Below are 22210 nucleotides of genomic sequence, written 5' to 3' on the forward strand. Positions count from 1 at the left end.
GTTCCTGTTCCCGTTCCCATCCCGGTTCCCATCCCCGTCCCCATTCTCATTCCCATCCCCGTTCCCGTTCCCGTTCCCATCCCGGCTCGGTTCCCGTTCCTGTTCCCATCCCGTTTCCTTTCCCGTTCCCGTTCCTATCCCCATCTCCCTCCCGTTCCCATCCCCATATCTGTTCCCGTTCCTGTTCCCATCCCGTTCCCATCCCGGCCCGATTCCCGTTCCCATCCCGGCCCGATTCCCGTTCCCATCCCGGTTCCCGTTCCCGTTCCCGTTCCCATCCCGTTCCCATCCCGGCCCGATTCCCGTTCCCATCCCGGCCCGATTCCCGTTCCCATCCCGGCCCGGTTCCCGTTCCCGTTCCCATCCCGTTCCCATCCCGGCCCGGTTCCCGTTCCCGTTCCCGTTCCCGTTCCCGTTCCCGTTCCCGTTCCCATCCCGTTCCCATCCCGGCCCGGTTCCCGTTCCCGTTCCCATCCCGGCCCGGTTCCCGTTCCCGTTCCCATCCCGTTCCCATCCCGGCCCGGTTCCCGTTCCCGTTCCCGTTCCCGTTCCCGTTCCCGTTCCCGTTCCCATCCCGGCCCGGTTCCCGTTCCCGTTCCCGTTCCCATCCCGGTCCGGTTCCCGTTCCCGTTCCCATCCCGGCCCGGTTCCCCGCTCCCCTCACAGCGCCGCCCGCCCTCACGCGCCCCCTCGGCCACGCCCCCTTCCCACGCCGGTCCATTCATCCCCTGCCTCCCCTCGTCACGTGACGCGGGTCCGGCGGGCGCTCCCCGGCCCGGGCTCCGCCGCCGCTTCCGGGCCGGGCCGAGGGCGGGGCCGGGGCGCGCGGGGGGCGGGGCCGGGGGCGGGGCTGGGCGGCCGCCGCGGCGGCGGCGGCGGGAGGGGAGCGGCGCTCCCGGCAACATGGCGGCGCGCGGGGCGGGCAGCGCCTGAGCCCGGCGCCTCTCGGTCCGCGGGGGTTTCCCCCCGGCCCCGGCCTCGTCCTCCTCTTCTTCCTCCTCCTTCTCCTTCTTCTCCTCCACCTCCTCCTCCTCGTGCCCCGCTCCCCGGCGCGGCCATGGAGAGCGAGGAGGAGCAGCACATGACCACGCTGCTCTGCATGGGCTTCTCGGACGCGGCCGCCATCCGCAAGGCCCTGCGCCTGGCCAAGAACGACATCAACGAGGCCGTGGCGCTGCTCACCAACGAGCGGCCCGGCCTCCACTACGGCGGCTACGAGCCCATGGAGAGCGGGCAGGGCCCGCCGGGCGGGCACGGCTCCCCCGCCGGCGGGCAGGGCCCCCGCGGCGGCGACGGGGACGGCGGCGGCGGCGGGGGCGGCTTCGACCCTCCGCCCGCCTACCACGAAGTGGTGGAGACCGAGGTGAGCTGCGGGCGGGCGGTCCCGGAGCGCTGGGAGCCAGCAGCAGCCCCTCTGTTCCCGGGGTCGGGGGTCGGCCCGGGCGTGCGGCCGGCGGGAGGTGCCCGGGACCCCCGGTGTCTCCCCGGGCCCGGGGCTCCTCATGGCCCCGCGTTCCCTGCCCGCCGTGCGCTCCCGAGCCCGTTCCTGCCATCGCTGCAAGGTGAAGCGCACCCAGGGTTTTCCTTGGCATTCCAGGAATGTGTGGCTACCGTAGGGCTCTGCTTTTCGCTCCCCCTCTTGTGCCTTCTTGCATAATCCCGGTGACTAAGGGCTGTGTATTTTTTTTAACTGTTTGCACAATATGTAGGAAAGCGCAGTGTGGGTATGACTTTAAATGCAGTTTTATTTGGATAAGCTCAGCGTAAGTTCTGAAATAGGAACGCAGTGAGGTCAAATGTTTTTCACAACCGAGCTTAAGCTCATAACTTGGGGCAGTGATGTAAAATAAAACTGAAGTAGATGGAAGTGCTGGAGAATGTCAGCCTTTCCCAGGTTCTCTCCTTCCTTCTTGTTTGCTTTTCTCTCTCTTCTGTCATATTCCACAACTCTGAACCTTTCAGCCAGCAGGTACACTCCTAGTGCTCTCCTTGCTGGAACAGTCTTGTAGAGCTTTCCTATAAAGCCTTCTCCTCCTCCTTCTCCTTTTAACCAAAACTTTCACAGAGTACTTATAAGAAAGGAGCTAATTAGTAGTGTCCAGACTCTGGGACTCGTGGAGGTGAGAACAGCAGAAAGCCCCTGGGTGTGATACCAAAGGGCCACCTTGTGCAGTCTCTGTCTCAAGAAGTGGTCACGACCAGATGCGTAAGCTCATGAATAAAACCAGGGAACCTCGTGTACCTTCCCAGGCTCCAGTGAAGAGCATCCTGAGGGTTTTCTGTGCCAGAAAAGCGCTCCCTCTCAGTGCATGCATGTGTACGTGTCTATAAATACATTCATGAGGAATCCACAGGCGTATCTGGTGCGTAGCTACACTTGCACAGATCATCCGTATCCGTAGCCTGGGCGCGCTGACGTCCAGCCCTGGGCAGTAAAGATAGGTGATCCTGCTCCCCGAGTTAACTGGGTTAGGTGCTGAGCTCCCCTAAGCTGCTGATGTGTGCTCCTGGAGTAAGGTGATCCGTGGGATGGCACGTGTGCTGTGCAGAAGCGGAGCTGCTCTTTAACTTCCCTGCGAACTGGTTTCCAGCCTTTCCTGTGAAGGGCTGAGAGTGAATGGGAGGATTTGTTGGCGTTTGGGTTGGATGTAGTTATAGCTGGGACAGTCTGCCTTGTCAGTGTGGCATTTCAAGAGAAGCTGTCAGTGTAAACTTCAGAGGAGCTCTCTTTTCCCTGCTCTTGTTCCCACTGTAACAACTTTTCCAACTCTCAGAGGATTCTCCCACCCCCCATTATTTCATCCTGTGTTTCTGATCAAATTTACTTAGGCTTTCGAACAGTTTGCTTTGCCACTTACGTTCTTGTTTGCTCTGACTTGTGTTCTTTTTAACCCACAGGAGGGAAGTCAAAACATTTTTCAGTGTAGGTAGATCACTGCACAGAGCAGGCATTTCAGAAGGATTGGGGTGTCTTGCTATATGAAACTTCATATAAATTCATACCTTAATTTAGTAATTGGATTCATTTGCATATGAGCATCTGTCAACTCCTGCACATGTATGCAAAACAGTACTTTTGTAATAAAAGACTTGCATCTGTAGAAGTCCTGAGATTGGAATTGTTGCCTGTGCATATTTGTCTAACACTGCAGTACAATTTAACACCTTTTGACATACATTTTATGAAAGGGAGAAAGTGATATATGATCAGTTCTTGGTTTTTTTATTCGTCAGCTGTAACCTAGCATTAAATTTAATAAGCTACAGCTATTCTTTAAGTGGTTAATCAGTAATTAATCAGCTTAATCAGTAGTTTTCCATTCAACAGAAGCTTATGGCATATGAAGCTGTACAGAAAGCCACTGCAGAAGCAACTATATTATTCATTGTAATCATACACATGATGGTGAAACATATTGTACCCCATGCTGTCTTGTGGTAATTCAGATGTTATTTCTGGTTTTCTTCCTCTAAGTATCATCTCTCTTTCTAACAGCTCTTCGAGTGTGTATTCCTCCTTCTCTTCATAATACCAGTTTTAACTTTTATTCAGTCAGGAGGAAGTGGTGTGTTAGATTTTTGGATTTTATATATCACCAACAGAGGATAAATCACAGGAGAAGAATTCTTAGAAATTTTCCCCTGAGTAAAATGTTCTAGTCTAATGCTCCTTGAACAAAAGTTAGGATTAGATGTAATAATTTAAAAATAACAAGAATGCTTTAGTCATTCTTCAAGACACATTTAATGGGTCTGTACTTTGAATTTACGTGCTTTTTTTGGCCGAGCACACTTTAGCATGCATATAAGAATAGGTCTATGAATGATTAAACACTTTACATTTTCCCTAATCAGTAATGAATCCATTATGTTTGCATATGCTTATTTGGTCTCTATTACATAATGTTAAAATCTGCTCAGCATTCATGTGGATCAAAGAAAGGCTTGTCTAGTGGTTTTCTTTGAGAGGAGCACAGCAACCAGATACATATCATACTAGTTAAAACATGTTTTCTTTAGATAAGATTTTAAAAAATCAGTGTGAATCCTCTTTCAGTGGTCCAGACTGCTGGTCTTCTGAAAGTATTAAAGAAGCCTGAATTTGGAGTCACTTGCCCAGAATCAAGATAGTTGCAGTTAGCTGGCTCAATGTATACCCTGTGCTTTCTTTCTGTAGGAGGCTTGAGGTGAAGATGTACATAAATTTCAATTTCATGAGGTTAAAACTTCAGTTTCAGCAGGCCACTGATTCCCAATTGCTTCAGTTTTAGATCAATAGCTGTGGTGTGCCTCTAGCTTTGATGCTGGCAGCATAACCACCCTTAAATCATCAAAAGGAAAAAGCCAGACAAACTTGGAAATGCAAAGGGGGCTTCAGTTCATTTGTGCAGTCTTCTTGAAACCACAGGAAAATTCAACTTGAGGTTTACAGCTGGTTGGAACTTTTGCCCTTTCTAGCACCAAACCACACTGACAAACTGAGGTCACCTGTTTTTCCAAGAGGCAACTTTGTGTGTTTGACATAACTTCTATGTTTATGTCTGTCAACAGAAGTAAATTCTTGCATTTTGGCAAGAATGTGGGGTTTCTGTGTTTATTCCTTAGGCAACATGCAGATTGTCATGGTGTGATTCTGTGCTGAGGGGAGGTGGGTGAAGGATGCTGTGCTCATCTCTTCATCTGACTGACAGATAAGCTGCTTTATGAACTGCTGCTAAATCCTTATAATTTAAGACAAGACTATAAATGAGTGTGATGACAACGTCTGTCAGTGTGTCCATGAATTGCCACAAGTGCCACTATTCCTGGCTTTAAAGAGTTTGAGAAGAATGGGGTGGAGGAGAGGAAGCTAAGCAAATGTGGGGATTGTGACCAGAGAACTTGAAATTGTGGGAAGGCCAGGTAAAGGTATTAAACATATACCAATGGTTTGTATAACCTTCAGTAAAACAATCTTAATTTGCTTTTAAAACAGCTTCTGAGAGCCATTACTGTGACCTTTCAGTTAAATTGTGATGAACAGATTATATTACCCCCTGGTTATTCCTGTCCCCTTCAGCATGTGCTTTTTTGATTTATGGTTTTTTTAGTTGAACTGGATCAAAAGCTCATACATGCCAGATTTTACTAGGTAAGGTTTATAATAAAACTTGCCCAAGGTTGCTTTTGAGGTGCTGTTTGACTGCAAGAGAAGGGATTTTGTAAAAAAAAAAAAAAAAACCAAAAAAAAAACAGGTTGGCAACTTTAGTGAGTGCCAGTGCCAGGAACATTCTCACTAGTCATGCTGCAGAACTGTGATGTTCAAACCCTACCTCTCCTCATCATTAAACTCAGGACTGAAAGCAGTTCTGCCACAGATGTGCTGCGTCACGGTGGGTGTGTAACTTAACCCCTGGTTTAGCTTTTAATGTGTAAAATGAGGATAATGGTGGGTGCTTTATTAGGAGAACCATGGATGTTAGGCTTGTGAAGTTCTTTGATCTTTGAATGGAAGGAGCTGTATTTATTTAAAGACAAAGAAGGTATTTAGCCTTCAAGCAAATGAGATGGATTTCACGCTACAATTCTGCACATTTGCAGTCAGACTTCTCTCTTGTAAGTAGTCTTGAGCTTTGCAAAAGTGAGTATTTCTTGCATTCTTGTGTGGAAGTTTAACAGTGTGGCTTGTCTACGAATTGGCCTTGTAAAACAATTAAGCAATCAAATAAAGCTCTGTGGTGGATTCTGGCATTGAGTCCCTGGCTGGATGCCATCAGAATGTCAAGTGGAATTAGTGTTTTAGCACTCCTGGTTTTCAGCATCACTGTTTTCAAAAATGAGTGGCCCTGGTGTGGAACCTCTTTCTGTATTCTGATTCCATTAACACTTCCTTGAAAGCATTTGAAAGAAAATACTCTGGGTTTCATTCTTGGTATAACACAGAACTAATAGAGATGCTACGTGAAGTTAGGGAAGTAGGGGTGATACTGAGAGGTGCAGCGGGTTAATTTTAAATGTAAGCTTTGTTTTGAATAACTCACAAAGTCATTATCATATAATGTGATCGTTAGGGTAATTGCTGGATTGAGAGGAGCACTCTAATTGCTGGTTCATTGGTGAAGGTGATGCCTGCAGGGTCAGTGAAGGTGGGAGACAGCTCTGTACAGCCAAGTTCTCAGCTGGGCAGGAAGTGTCTCTGGTATAATGTCCTCTGGAAGCATTTTTTGGTCATCTTCCCAGTTTACAGTGCTGTTCTGTGGCAGCTGTTAAATAAGGAAGTGAAATACTGAGGAAGAATGAGAATAAAAACAAATTAGCCAGTGTTAGAAGTTAATTCCAGCAAATCATTTGGATTGCTTTTGGATTAAGGAACAGTAGCTCTTTGTATGAGGAGGGCAAAGAGGAAGTGCCCGTTTCTTTTGTAAGCTTTTATTTTGAAAAAAACACATATTTCTGCTACTGTAGGAATAGCCTTTGGTATATATGTTTCAGGGGCCAAATTAAAAATTAATTTTAAAAGCCAAGATTCCCAGTGTTTCTTGCCACTTGATCTTCCTGCCACTGCTTTACAACAATTCTGGCTTTTCTGATGCCAGATCAGAATGCCTCTTGAGAGGCATTTAGTCACAATTTTGGAATTACACACTGTAAAAATCAGCTTCTTTGTCAGTTCTGGTTTCTGTTTCACTATGCATCAGTAGAAGAGAAATATAGATGAGTGTTTAACAGCATTGTTGAATTAATTTTCCTTTCCAGAGCTTGACCTTTGGTCACTGTAATGTTACAGTAACCACTTTATGTAGTGGTTCTGCAGCACTCCTCTATTAATTCCTGGTGGTTTGGCAAAGGGGATATAGTAGTATTGACTTAATTTTAAGTACTGAAACGTTAAGCATTTGTGATTCATTGTTTTATTGTTTTAAAGTACAGTGTTTGTCTGATATCACACTGAGTTATTCTGAGTTATTTGGGTACAAGCATGAGGTTTTGTGCTTATGAAAACTCAAGGGTTAGGAGGAATAATGGTGTTGACTCTGAGTCTGGCTGTTTGTAGTTACACTAATGGAGTAAGTTTTTAAATATATCCTCAAACAATAGTGAAAACACATAAGATAAGTGTTTTCCTTGGTTCCTTATGAATGGCATTCCTAACAGTGCTTTCCACGACCTCTCCCTCACCTACAACTTATCAGACTTCAAAATACATTACCAAAAGTGGTTGTAGTGAATCTCTGTCTCAGATTTCACTGAATACTGTGGTTATAGCAGCATAAAAGGGCAAAGAGTCTCCTTGTATTTTTGAAGTTAAATGAAGGTTTTAATTCAAGTGCTGTTTTTACAGAGCCTCAGTTGTTTTGTTTTGCTGTGATGCTCAGGACTCTGTTGATCTTTGAATAAGTAGGGAAGTACATCAGGGAATATTGCCTGGTAACATCACACCATCACCCTGGAAATCAGGGAGAGACTACAACCCATGTTTTCAGAAACTGAGTTAATTCTCAGCTTTGCTGAATTTATTTCTATTTTTCAAATTCCTCTCCTGTTCTTATTCCCAGTCTTACACAGTTCTGGGTTGTGAGGGATGGGGGGCAGTGGGAAGGTGCAGCCATAGGGGTTTTGTGGTTATAATTTATTATAATCCTTTACAGCTATTTAGGGTTTAGTATAAATATGCATCCTTGATGGTGTCCTTGTGCAACTCTCAGTTAAGGTCAGTGTATAATTCTTTCATATAAGCATTATGAAATACTAACTTTTTTTTCTTGTGACAAGACTGCATTTGTTTGTATAAAGTAGTCCATAACTAGAAATTTTAAGTGCTTCATTTCTGTGAAAAAATAACAAAACATCTGTGTATCTCACCAAGAAGCTTATGTTGTCTTAGCAGATCATAAACAACAGAAAACATTGCTATCTGTTGCTACAATTAAAATTTTTGCATCCAAATATGTTTCTCTGGGTGAAAATTCAAGGGTGAGATTCTGTATCTCTTAAGGACTGAAAACAGTTAAAAACTGTGACACTACTTTGCAAGTAAATATCTGTCAGTAAAACATTCAGGAAATCACGGTGGGTTTTCTTATTGCCAGATAAGAAACATAATGTGGAAATTCCATACATGACACAGTTTTTTGAGTCTTACTAAGAGTGACATAATTCACAGTAGAATGTCAAGCTTGTTCTTAGCAGTGTGGGTTCAATGGAACAGGCAGCTAAGAAATATTCCCCAATTTTGTTCCTATGTCTGCCACTTAACAAGAGCTGAAAGTTCTTTAACTGTCTGGGATGCCAGTTTATAAAAAACAAATAGGTTGCAGATATGAAAATGTGACAATTTTTAAAAATGTTCAATACCTTGTTATTGTTTATGTGTAATTTCAAGGTGGTAACTTCGAGCTATTTGAAAGGCTTTGAATTCTTACCTTGTATTTCTGTTCTAGGTAACAGAATATCCCCCTTTTATCAGTTAATTAAAAGAAAAAAAGGTTTGACATCCAGGCTTGAAAGTAAAAGCTGCTTTAATCAATAGTCTGGCAGGTGGAGGGACTGTCAGGTCATGACTTCAGGATTCATAGCTTCTCCCACAAATTGCTGGGCACAGTACATCAGAGAAATGCTCTGTTTTGATGGGTATTTGATGTATTTCTCTCACCTTGCCTCCACCTGAGCATTGCAAACACTTGTGAGTGGTCCATCAGTGCTGTGGCAGAGGGGAGCATCCCTGCTGACCCATGGCACTGGAAAAGCTGCAGCATGGGAAAATTGATTTCTTTATGTCTGTGATAAAAGCTGAAAGGTGCACCTCAAATCTTTGTCTGCTTGTTCTGGCTTTATGTATTTTTTTCATTACTGCTTTTCAGAGCAGTTAAACTTTGTCCTCTTTGTAGGTACATAGTTACAAGGCTTTGTGGTTTGGTTTTTTTTGGTTTTTTGGTGTTTTTTTTTGTTTTTTTTTTTTTTTTTTTTTTTGTTTTTTGTTGTTTTTTTTTTTTGTTGTTTTTTTTTTAACAGTGCAGTGAAACTTCAAAATCTGTTTTCTTGGCTATAAAATGATGGTTATTTTGTGAAAATCACGTACTAGAGAGGCACAAGGTGGAGGTAACTGCTTGGTCTGCTGGTGTCTTAGAAAGTCTGATCCTGTTGCTTCTTGAATGAAATGTGACTTTGGGGTTTTGTTTCCTAAGTTATACTGGATTCAAAAGTGTGAATGTGAATTAACTATGGTGATGATAGATTCTGTTGGTAGCCTCCTATCAAAATCAAATTAACGAATTAAAATTATAATTTGACTGTAATTTCGTTACTAAGGCTGCCAATTAGAATCAAAACAAGTCTTAAACTCCTTGTTATTTTATGTTAAGTGACTGGTATGGGAACTGTCAGTGGCTTTAGTTAAACAGTGCTTGATGAGTTAATTAGCTGAATACTGCATGAATACATTTTGAAGCTTTAAACTGTGACCTTTTGTCAATTCAAGTTAATTAATATTTCACTTTTTTTGCTAATCTTTGTTCTGTGTTATTCATCAATAGAAGGTTTTATGCTACAGATTTAAGCAATGCTTTATTGATCAGATGTTGAACAATTTTTTGTTTATTCAGCCTTGCAAGGAAATCTGGGAGGTGCCAGATTCCCAGAGAGAGAATCTTGAATCAGTGCTTGAGCCTGTTCCTGTGAGGGTATTTCTCTTGGGAGCTTGTGTGTGTGTGTTTAGCCATAACTGCTTTTTCACACCTTGAAAATAATAATTTTCACACCAGAAGAGCTAAGACTGTTAGATTGAGGGGATCTTCAGGGCTTTTGTGCAACAAGAAATATATCAAAAGGTGTGGAAAACTATATTAAAGGTTTGTTAGTAAAAGTTTGTTGGTCTCAGTATTTCAGCTGCAGAAGTACTCACAGATTCATGAAGTGCACCATGACTTCCTACTGCAGAAAAGAGTGATTGTAACAGCCTTTTACACAGTTTATCTTTGGATGACCCATTGGTTACCAGGAATAGGGTTGGGGTGGTTTTTTTGCTTTTTGCTATTCTATGGAAGAACATCCCTACAAATCCTTATCATGTTGAGGGCCAGCCCTGTGCTAAGTCTGTTCAGCCAGAATTGCAGAGTTCTGATACAGACCATCATCATCAACTGGCAAACACCATCCTAAAGTGACCTACTTGAGGGGAGGGACATAGCTTTTTTATATATATTGATTTATAAACAAGCAAACAAACCCCAAAGCCAAGATACAGAAAACCACTTTTTGGGAAGCTGACATGGCCTTCTCTCCTATTTCCTTTCATATATACAGTCATTTTTCTTCAAAATCTTTTGATTTCCTGCATGGACCTTTGTCAGTAGAGTTTGCAGTGACAGTTCCCAAGCTCCTCAATAACAGAGCATTAATTGTGCATGCATGTTCAGGGCTGTGTGGCATTTGTGAATGTCAGCAGATAAGTGATTTCTCCAGGCTGTGGTGGAGTGTGAGATCTGTGTGCAGATCTCCAGCCAACACAAAATGATGCAAGAGCTGGGCTGATGTTTCACCTTGCTGCAGCAGCTGCTGGTAATAAATCCCTCACTTTAAAGAGCACTGACCAAATTGATTTTAAAATTCTGTGGTGAGCAGCTTGGGCTTTTCCATGTGCAGAAAGATACTAATTATGAAAGTGCAGCAGTAAGTCTTTGAAGAGACTGTTTCTTGTAGTAGATTTAAGAAATAAAACTCAGTCTGCACTAATACAATATGAATATAGCTGTAATCTCCCAGAAATGCAGAGTGTTAAATTTATTAATGGTTTGGAGGGGAATTTAGGTTTTAAACTGCCTGGTTGTGTGTTTCAGGCTGTCACAGATTTCACAGGAGCTGTGAAGCTGTGTGGCTGTGATCTGTTCTAAAATTAATAAATGAACTTGATACTTTCTGCACTTGGTTTTAGTAGCAGAGCACTGTCAAGCAAGAAGGCTCATTGCCTCTAATTCCTGGAAAGTGCCAAAGGCATGTTCCTTCAATGCAAATAGTTCCCATTATTATTAGGGCAATATTCCAAATACCACAGTCATTTTTTTGTGTAACACCATCTTTTCACTGCACTGTTGGTAAACTCAATCTAGCAGTAGTCCAGATGTGTTCTAAGCATAATTTATTATAATATGGGAGCTGAATGTGCAGTGAAGAACATGTATTATTTCACTTTCCATATGAATTTCTGAGCCATGGACCCTGGCAATCACTTGTGTGGAAACAGGTAACTAATGAGCAGCATTGCTTGGATGTAGATGGGAAAGCAGAACAACAAGTGGATTTTTTCAGCTACAGTAGAAGGTCTGCATTGCTAATCTGCACCTCTGGAGACCCCAGTTGCTGTCATTGGGTTTGTTTAATGTGTAGCTTTCCTCCAGGGAATGAAGCAAGTGTTGCTCTGTTTCTGTAACATTTAATGAAATGTTGCTTTCCTTGGCTACAATTCTAGGCTGGACTGTAGTCCTTGGCCCAGCAATTGGGTGTTTATGTTATTCTCAGTCTGCCTTTATTGTACTAAAAGTTTGTTCTGTTATTGTGAGCACTTTCTTTATAACTGCACATGTGTTTTCTGTAGGAAATGGTTTTGTTTTCTGCATGGGTGTTCTTTACAGTATCTGTGTAATTAACAGTTTAATTCCTGAAAAATACTTCTAAATAATTTCAGTGTCTTTTCACATAGACCTTCAAACATCCCTTCTCCAAAACCTGAAGTATTTAAACAGGTCATGATTTGCTAGAGAGGAATTACATCAGACTTCCATGTGTGGTGCTTGATAAGGTGACCACAGTTTCAGAAGCTGATATTCAGTTCTGCTGAAGTACAACTTCCCATAAAGACAAATTGAGGACTGAGTGTTTCATAGGGGATTGGAGAAAGGTGGCACTTTATTTCCCAAACACCAGTAGGTGTTTTTTCCTTAGCAGTGTTCTGTTCCTATAAATTGTCCTGCTGCTCTCCAGAATGTTAGTAAATCCAGCCTGTGTGCTGTCCATGAACTTTAAAGGTTAAGCTCTGTACAACTGCTGTTCCCTTGGCTTAATGGTTTTGTACCATTATGAAAGTGAATGACACATTTGCTTTTTTAAAACAAGTCTAGTCTAATCCTACAAATAGCAAATGCAGTGAGAGAGCTGGAAACACACCTGTGTGCATACACTGATTTTGTTCTTGGTACACCATCTCCTCCAGAGTTCAGTTCTTTCTTTTTGTTTATTCCTTTATAATTTTTCCATTCACTTTCCTGACACTGTCTGGTTTTTACTTTCGAATGTGTTTCCTGCTTGTCCTTCCTCCCTCCATGTCCCTGGCTTCTTTCTCAGTGGGATCTTGTTACCATCCCTGCTCCTGTTTTCCACTGTCTGTCAGTGGCTCCTGCTCACTGCCAGGCCTGATCCAGACATTCTGTCCTTTCTCCTGCTGGCTTTGCTTGCTCTTGTGGAGGCAGGGGAAGGTTGTCCATGTGAGCTCTTTGGGTACCTGGCATCTATGAGAGGTTAAAAAATAAACAAAAGAAAATAAATGAATAACTTTTCTACTCTTTCTTTGGCTCTGCTGAAGCAGTTACCTCGTATGGCATTTAGTGGAAAGCAGAGGGTAATTCTGTGTCCTGTACACAGAAATAGCTGCTCTTTAGTGCCACCAGCAAGGGAACCTGTAAAGCTTGGCTGCAGTCACCTGCTTGCCTTTTCCCTCTTACCTTCCAGAATATTTGCCAGTAACTCATTATGACTTCATTACATTACCTTGTTGGACAGCTATATTTGATGTAGATTTATCTTTAGATTATTAGTTAGCAAAAGAAAATCTTGTTGTGCTTAAACAGTTTCTATATTTCTAATGTGATGGGGTGAAATGGACTTTGCTTAGAGTAAACTATTCCCATGTTTTACATGAGTTGTTGAACAGAGGATTAATGTGCAGATCTATGGAGATCTAAATTTGTACTCTACAGTCTCCCAGGGACTGGAAGTGCTTATCACCTGGCTCTAGGATCTGATATGCTATGGAACAAGATTTGCTGCTTAAATAAGCAATTAGTTAGCAATTAGTTATGTAAACATAGTAGTTATCTACACTAAATACATCCAGGTATGTAATCCCTTCAATTCAAATTGAAATATTAAATTCTACTTGAAAAAACACAAGCAGCCTCAGGGTTGAGAATTTGACATGGTTGTTACAAGCACAGCTGCCTTTTCTAAACCCTTTAACGTGTCTAGAAAACTGTTTCACTTGCACTTTGTCTTTTTTCACCCACAGAAAAATGATGAAAATGGGAATTGCTCTGGTGAAGGGATTGAGTTCCCAACAACCAACTTGTATGAGCTGGAGAGCAGAGTTTTGACAGATCACTGGTCCATACCCTACAAGCGGGAGGAGTCTCTAGGCAAGTGCCTGATTGCATCCACCTACCTGGCAAGACTGGGTAAGTTCCCTTTCACAATTTCACAAATTATCTGTTCAGAGAGTGTCACAGACAGAATGCTGGGCAGTTGTGTCTTCCATTTTAATCTTGCACCCTGCACAACAATCACATCTCTGGGAAAGTGGTTAACAGTGAACTGTTCTCCCAGTGCTGTAAAAAAAAAACACTGATCTCTTTTCTTTCTCTCTAAAGTAATTTGTTTACTTTAGTTTTTTTCAAAAAGTGGCACACATGTTTCTTTGTGTTCTAATAATTGTGAGAATTACATCTTTTCAGAACTAAATTACTGCCTCTTTTTTCCTTGTGCTGGTTATTTTCCATTCATAAAAGTGAGCTGTCCTCTCAATCCCTGCCTTACCATGCTTGTATAAGTGATTGTTTTTCCTTGGTGAAATGCTTATATTGCATTTGATCTGAATTTGACTCTTCTTATTCAGTACTTTGGCTGGGATTAAGAGTGTTTTGGAGGCACCACACCCAACAACTGGTGTATAATGAGAGAACAAGATAGTTTTTCAGTCGTGCCTGATGGCAGACTAAAGCAATGTTGTAATCTCTTGGAAGAATAGAAGTTGTTAAGTGGTTCTGGTTTGCTTCTCTGTTTCCAATCTGTGTTAAAAGGCTGTGCTTTAATTTGGTTTTGGAGGGAGGCTTTGGAGCATCAGTAATGTATGAATTGTAAACTCTGAAGTTTACAAGTTACTTATGGTGCTAATAATGCTTGTAGAAGCTGTAAAAGGTATTGAGAAATTAATTCTTAGTTCTGAAAGTCAGTTTCTTTCAAGCCATGCTATTTGTGGCTTAAAAAGCATGCTAGTAATGAAGGAACAGTAGCACATTTTTACTACTGCTGGTTTGAGTTGGTGTTCCCTCAAAGGTCCCTAAGGTCATCTTAAAAAGTAATTTTTTAAAAATACTGTTAAAAAGCACTCTTTTCTGTAAAGGTCTTTCTGATTCTGATGAGAATTGCAAGAGGTTTATGGACAGATGCATGCCTGAAGCATTTAAAAAGGTAAGTAGGTACAGTAGGCCTGTTCAATGTTTCTTTGTGTTGTTTGTCATGGAAATAGTGTTTTGTAATTCAGGCAGCTACTGAATGGGTTCTTAGATTACAATCACACTGAAATTATTTCTAAATTTAAATCATACAAGGTCCCAATTCTGTAACTCTGGCCAACTTTAGCACTTAGCTTTTTTTTTTATTTTTCTCTTAAATTAAGATCTCTGTAGTAATTCCCAGAGCCCAGAAAGAGGTTTAAAGACACTTGGATATGGCCACTGCTGGCAAGTTCATGGTCAGATTTCCATTAACTATTCTTTCTGTTATTTCTTTAGAGGGTTGCTAAACTCTTTTCACAATCCATTTAGAATTTATCTTTCACCTCAGTTCTCAATGCCCTGTGTTTCTCTAGGCTGTTGTGAATTTTCTCTGTAGAGCTCCCCAAACTAATTGACTTCCCACTATTCCATCCACTTTAGGTACTGTCTAAATTTTCTGCCCAGTTTTTAGACCATCAGTCTAAAAACACACATATACCTTTTAAAAAGTTACTCTGTCCTAGTGTCAAAATACTGAGAATATAATTCCATTCAAAGAAGGCAAAAACTTAAGGGAAAAAAAAATTCACTTAGTTATCAGTGTACTAATCTTATATACAATGGTTTTGTGTCTCTTGGTATTTTTTGCATATGAAATAAACAATGTGGATTGTTCCTCCAGAAGGATAATCTGTAGAAATCTAAATTCATGATGTGCTGGATTACAATTTGCTGAAATATTTACAAGAAACTCTATTAATGGTACAAGAAGTGATTGTATTTAAACTATTAATTTTTTTATCTGCTTCTGTTCAGACACAGCAGAAATTAAATGAAATTTGCAGATGGCAGCCAAGTGTCCTTTATAAAAAAGCATGAAACCAGATTTAAAGAACATGTTTCAGTAGGTGGAAGCAGCATTAAATACCTCTCTCCTGGTACATGTGCTTTGTTTTCCAATAGAAGCTGCTCAAAAAGTGTGAATTGGTAAATGGTTGCCTCAGCTGAATCAGTGCAGCTTTATGGCTGCCTCTTTCAAGATTTAATAGTTGTGTGTTCAATCTGCAAACAGATTAGTTTCATATTAGTTGTCCTTTGCAAAGGTTACAGTCTCTACTAGTGCATGCAAATGGAAAACACTTTGATAGATTTTATTTTCTGTCATAAACTGTGATTTAAGGTGTTCTTCCACAAAATTACAAATAGAATTAACTCTAAGCCATTAATGCAGAAAGAAGATCTGAAAAACACACCAGACAGTAATGAGTGCATTCCAAGGAAACTTTTATTCTGAAAACAGTCTCAGGAGTTGATAAATTTGTCCTTGTTTGTGACTGTGCTCAAAATTTTTAAAAAATTTAATTTTTTCCCATTGTTAGCTGTTGACATCCAGTGCTGTTCACAAGTGGGGAACTGAAATCCATGAAGGAATCTACAACATGCTCATGCTGCTGGTGGACCTGGTTGCAGAAAGAGTAAAACAAGATCCTATCCCTGTGGGCCTGCTTGGTGTGCTTACAATGGTATTTGGCTCTCTGATGCAGTTTCTAATATCTGGGTGTTTGGCATTTTGAATTTATGCAGTTGATACTTTTTGCAGCTGTTTAAGTTGTAGTTCATTGTCTTAAATCTGCAGCCATTGCTTGCTGCAGGTATTTTACAGTCAGTATGCAATTCAAAAGAGTGGGTGCTGTTCGAAACTTCTGAAAACAACCATTTAAAAAAAAATCACATTATTGTCATTTTGCTGTTTGTTTTTTTTTTTTAACTGATACTTTGAGTTCAGTTCCCTGTTTTATGGACCTCTGGTTCACATGGTTGTTGGATATTGTCTGTACAGAATAAAGGCTTCGAAATGCTTTGTATGGTGAGAACTGAGAGGCAGGAGCAGGGGCTTGTATTCAGCTTTATTTTTTGCTGGATCTTTAACTGTCAGCTAGGAGAATGCTCAGCTGAAATGATCAAATATCATCAAGATAAGTTTTGAAACTGGCATAAGGCACCTGTTCATTGCCACGGGCTTTTCTTTCAAGGCATTTAATCCAGACAATGAATATCATTTCAAGAATCGAATGAAGGTGTGCCAGAGAAACTGGGCAGAAGTCTTTGGGGAGGGGAACATGCATGCTGTCTCACCCATATCCACTTTTCAGAAGGTAAGCATGGCCTAAAAACTAGTTTTAGGGTGGATGGATGTCTTTGTTTCAGATAAGATTATTTGTTTAGTAGGTATTTGTAACACAAAGTTTAAATATGTCACCAAGAATTATTGCAAATAGACATGGAGTGTATGTTGGTCTGTAGGCATTGTGCTCTGATATTGTTCCAATTCTCTGTTAGAGGCTACATTTAGAAATGGGTATACTTTCATGTCTGAAGGAGCACAACAATCTGTGTGTTGCTTTAGACATGAAGCACACAGTGGGTGGATCTGTGTATCTAAGGACTGACGTCTGTCTGTTTGGTTGTTGAGTGTGAAATGACCAGGATAACTCCAAGTGTTCAGCTCTAGTAGAGAGTTCAGGCTTTTCTGACAGCTAAGGATAAAATACCTTCTACTCAAACACACTGGCAAGGAGGTAGTTTTTGAGGTTTGCACTGTCTTGTCACAGTTCCAGATGGGTGAGTCCAAAACAGCATCAGTGGAATTGATTTCTCCTTCAGGAAACAAGTTTGTGGCTGTAGAAAAAAAATTCTACATTGGCTGCTTTGGGGAAGTAATGTTCCACACTGCTACAGTGCTATAAATACAGCTGCTTGTGAGTCAGCAGCCACAATGTGATCTGTTACCACAGCACATGGGCAGTGATGTCAGGCAGAGTCCAAAACAGGATGATGCTCATGAGCACCAATCAGAGCTCCAGCTACACTTAATACAGGAGCTGTTCCAAACATTGTTTTAATGTGTATTAGTGCATCCATTTGAGGTGTGGGTTAATGGGCTGAACCTGTCTGTCCAAATGTCTGTTTCAGAAGATAAATGTTTAGCATTGATGTTGCAGATGCTAATTTGTTCCTGTTCTTATTGTTCAAGGAACCTCATGGGTGGCTGGTGGATCTAGTAAACAGGGTAGGTAAATGTAAAGCAGAATTGTCACTTGAATTCATTGGTCTGCAGAGATAATTTCTTCTCCTCCCTTCATCTTGCCCTGACTTGGTTTTTTCATTCCTCACTTTTCTGACAACCACCAAAAAAATAGAGATTTTAATCCTGCCTTGTAAAGTATAGCTTGCTCAGTTGCTGCCTTGTGTTTTGAGCACCTTTACCCTAATGTGGTATCTATGACTAGAGGAATTTGGGAGCCCAGCTGAGGCTTCAATCAAAGGTCCCCCAAGCAAAAGGGCCAGACCAGTCAGCTGTTGCTGTTTGAGGTCTACCTTTCTTCCCTATGTCCATTTTTACTCAAGGCAGAGTTTCTAGCATAATGCTTAGACCCTGCTACCATGTATAACTGTATTGTATTCCCCAATGCACCCCTGAATTCCCATGAAAATATACAGCTTTTTTTGGGGTGGGATATTTCATGGTAAAGGACATTTGTTGGCATCTCAGGAACTGTCAGTGGAGTATTTTCTATAATCTCTTATTTAAAGAATAAAATACTGTAGTTCATTGTGTAATACTGATTATTTTATTTCAGTTTGCAGAGTTGGGTGGATTTTCAGCAATACAGTCCAAACTCAATTCTGAAGATATTGAACTTGGGGTAAGTCCATCTTCTGACATGAGACTTCTCCCTTTCCATTTTACCCTTTGTGTAGAACCCCAGTGTCCCTTTTGGCAGTGCTTTTACCTTTTCTTTGGTACCAGAGTAACACTCCCACAGAGCCCTGGAGAAGTGCTGTCAGGCTGGAGGTCAAATGAGGCTGTACATAAGAATCCTGACTGAAGAGCAATTAAGACTTCACAGAAAAGAGGAGAAATTAGTGTACCTTTCTGCTAGCATTCAGCCTTCTGGTTAGACATCAATCCAAATAGTTTCATTGTATGTTCACCAGTATGTCCCTGGTTTTCTGTTTACTGCACCCATAGCTGCATTTAGCTGCAAGTTAATTGACTTCTGTCATTTATTACAGAAATCACTGTTCAAGGAAAAAAAATCCTTAGGAAGACAGACAGTGTCTAATACTCAACAACTTTTCAGGAGCAGTGTCTTAAAACTGACTGGTTCAATAGAGCTAGACTATTTTTGATGATGAAGTCTGACTTAGTTAGTTTTAGCTTCCTAACCTATATTCAGGAGACTTCCAATTCTTTCAAGCTTTGGAGAATGAGGAGGCTAAAGGGAGGCTGTCATCTGAAACCTTGTTCCCCAGTATAAAATCAGTCTATTTTCAGTGACATGCCACTTGGAGGGAATTCAGCTTCTTTTCTTGGGGTATTGATATTTTCTGCTTTATATAGAGATAGGTTCATATGTGAGCTTGACAGAAAAATATGAAAAACCTTGATTTACATGCCAGTTCTGTAATAGAAACTTTGACTTGATTTTGTTTAATGATTAATAACTGCTTGCTTAGGAAGGAAATCTGGGTCAGTGCCACTTAATTTGGGCCTCGGATTGCACTGCTGTACACTCTGTTCTACAGTTCTTGATCCAGTGTGAAAAAAAACCTGATTTTGATATTATTTATTGGCAAACAAATGCCTTTATACATTTAATTTCTTGATGATAGATCCCACTTTAAAAATCATGCATTGAAGAGATCTTGACATGTATATGACACATTTACAAAAGCTTTCTCCCACGTATTGCTTTGGGAAAGAAATTTGCCATATGGCTTTAACCTTAAATTTTGCATTCACACTTCTGATTGCTGTAGAGAGCAAGCAAAATGTGACATGTTCCTTTCTGTCTGTTTATTTCTGTGACTGAAGCAGGATCCGTCAGAGAACACTGAACAGAGTGATGAGAGGACCAAGATTAGTGAAAACTGGGAAGGCATATTTTATTTCAGATAAAAATATATAACACATACTGTATGCCATGTATAATATATAGCACATACTCTACTGTGTGCCATAGAGTAAATCTTTCTTCAACCATGTGTTGTTATAAAGGAGTTGCACACCAAAAACAAGCATAGCAAATAACTGGAAATATATGATATAAATAATACTTGTTCACCTTCATTTTCCTTTTAAGCTATAGATTGCTAACTATGAAAAGATTTCTTAAATATGCACCTAAATACTTGCTGTCTTTCTTTCAGGCAATCTCTGCATTAGTTCAACCATTTGGAGTTTGTGCAGAATATCTTAACTCTTCTGTAGTACAGGTAAAATATCTTTGTTATGACTTGTAAGAAGACTGAAAATTAATTTCCATCTGTGTTGATGTGAAACTGGTGACTAATTTGAAAAGCCTTCAAACCTCACGTTTCAGAAAGTACAAGAACATTTTGAGCATCCTGAAGTGATGAATAGAGGGCTCAGACAATGTTCAGAGTCATTTTCCAAGCAGTCATCTGTAATCATGTATCTACATCTGCAGCAGTGAGAAGCTTTACCACTGCCATTAGTAAGCTTCAGCAGTAGAAACCATGTGGGAAAAGAATCCAGCCTGAAGGATGAATTTTGCTTTTAGTTTAATTTTTTGCCTGAGATCAAGCACATGGATATGAGAGTTTACACTGCAAAAAATTGTAGTACTGGAAAAAAATTCACCAGGATCTCTTTGTATGTGCAAATGTACTCCAGGCTTCACTCCTGCCCTCACCACCCAAAACTGTTGACTTAAGTGACTGAAAGACTTTAATAGCAGAGGATGTAATTTAGAAGCCCTGGGAATAAGAGAGGCATATGCACCTAATATCTGATGTGTTTATAGAGGGCAATTGGTCTGTCTCTTTTTGCAAACCTGCATTACAGTGGTCTGAAATGGGTTCTTACTCTAATTGCTTTTTTTTCCCTGGACATAGCTAGCAGGATAGTTTTATCTTTGTTGTAGGTGTTGCTTTATCTCTGAGGTAATAGTGAGCTTTCAGCTAAGTATTTCCTTTTGCTGCAGTCTTTTGAGTAATTCAGTTGATTTCAGGAAACATGAAAATGATTGTCATGCCTTTTCTCACATTCTTTAGCCCATGCTGGATCCAGTCATTCATAAAATGATTAAATATGTACAGAATGTAGAAGAGAAGGACTTGAAAGACAAGGTAATGTTTTACATATTAAATATTTAGGAAGAACTTCCTGCGTGTCTTGGAAATGCTGTCAGTGTAAACTAGAATAGCTTTCTTCTCACTGGCAAGAGTACAGCCTGTTCTGAATTCTGACTGAATGACATAATGAAAATGCATTTACACAATTCCATTCAATACTCATTTCCGTAAATATCTGGTTTATGACCCTTTTTAAAATATTTTGCCACTGTTGCTATCAAATTTTTGGTTTTGTTGGTCCCTTTTGCAGCTTGCTGAATGCTCACTTCTCTGTCTCAAAGGCATTTACTGTCTTGCAGTCTGTTAAATTCATATTACTGTTGCATTAGCAGTTTGCTTCTGAGAATTTGATAGTAAAGTGTCTGCGTAACTTGTGGCTACTTCCTGCATTACCCTGAATTTGACATTCAGTTCTCTTAAATTGTCTTGACTTTTTGCTTAGTTATAAACTGTTAATTTTAAACAAGTAAGTAGTCATAGGCTGTTGAACCAAAGGAGAGCAATTTCCCAAATCTGAAGCTTCTATCAAAGGTTTCATTATATTAAAATTTCTACTGTACAAGTAATACTTTCAGATGTACCAGCTACTGTATTCTGATCAAACAGTCTCTGTTTGGTCACTTCGTGACTCACTAACATCTATAGCAGAATAACAAAAACACCAATGCCTCTGATTGTCCCTTTTTTGTTGTTTTGTTTCAAACAGAGACTGGTGAGTATCCCTGAGCTCCTGTCTGGGATCAAACTGCTGTGCATGCGCTTCCAGCCTGACCTGGTCACGGCGGTCGATGACTTGCGGCTGGACATTCTGCTGCGCATGTTGAAATCCCCCCACTTCAGTGCAAAGATGAATTCTCTCAAAGAAGTAGGTTGGCTTTTTGTCTGTGTGTGTGTGTGTGTGTGCACAAGAGCATGTGTTTAGGTAGGATGGGTTGTTAATAAGCCACAGAAACCACAGCCTTAAAAAAAGAGATGGCGTAATATTTCCCTGTAAGTTATGTTGCCTTAGCAGAAGCTCGGTTCAAAATTAACATCAGAACAAGTTAATATGACAGGAATTGTTTCTAGTATTAGTAGCCACTTCAAGGCCTCTTTAAGACACAGTTTGAGAAGTGTACTGTTCTAACAAATGCAATTTTAGGTTGATTTATAAGTAGTGGTCTGTGCTATTCATTGAATATTCACTCTGGGATAATCCTGAGCATCCTGTAGTGTATCCCATTTTTCTCCTTTAATGGGACTTAAACCTATCTCAATGTTAGTCCACTCACATCAGGTCATTGCACTACATATTTGTAGTATTTTATATTGTGTTCTTATTACAATTGTGTGTGGACACTGTAGTGTTTCAGAATCCATCTTTTCTGCTTTTTTCCATCTCTACTTATGAGAATATTGAGATGTTAAATCTCATTGCTGTTTGGTTCTTAATCATAAATGCTGTGTATCCGTGGTGAATTTATAAAAGTGCAGCTTTTGAAGATTTTAGCATAAATGTGCTTTTTCTCCCTCGAGTGAGGAGCCTGTATCAGTTCAGTATTGGATAAAAAGTAGGACACTGATTTGAGTGTAACAAGCAGAAGCCTGA

General features: G+C 40.8%; 1 protein-coding gene across 4 annotated transcripts in view; it reads left to right on the forward strand.

The window, feature by feature from the left end:
• Positions 1 to 861: 861 nt before the first annotated feature.
• The window catches only part of USP24 (ubiquitin specific peptidase 24), a 60750-nt gene continuing 39401 nt past the window's right edge, over positions 862 to 22210 (forward strand). For 3 of the 4 annotated variants that reach the window (XM_079313474.1, XM_079313475.1, XM_079313476.1), the window contains exons 1-10: positions 863 to 1363; positions 13257 to 13422; positions 14367 to 14434; positions 15840 to 15983; positions 16494 to 16616; positions 17495 to 17530; positions 18102 to 18167; positions 19675 to 19740; positions 20542 to 20616; positions 21329 to 21487. In XM_079313474.1, the coding sequence (XP_079169600.1) occupies positions 1058 to 1363; positions 13257 to 13422; positions 14367 to 14434; positions 15840 to 15983; positions 16494 to 16616; positions 17495 to 17530; positions 18102 to 18167; positions 19675 to 19740; positions 20542 to 20616; positions 21329 to 21487 (1209 nt within the window). In that variant the 5' untranslated portion in view covers positions 863 to 1057. Of the gene's footprint in view, positions 1364 to 13256; positions 13423 to 14366; positions 14435 to 15839; positions 15984 to 16493; positions 16617 to 17494; positions 17531 to 18101; positions 18168 to 19674; positions 19741 to 20541; positions 20617 to 21328; positions 21488 to 22210 lie in introns of all 4 variants that reach the window. The other variant, XR_013775246.1, reaches the window with a different exon arrangement.

The sequence above is a fragment of the Erithacus rubecula genome, assembly GCF_903797595.1.
Source record: "Erithacus rubecula genome assembly, chromosome: 10".
In the NCBI taxonomy this organism is placed as follows: domain Eukaryota; kingdom Metazoa; phylum Chordata; class Aves; order Passeriformes; family Muscicapidae; genus Erithacus; species Erithacus rubecula.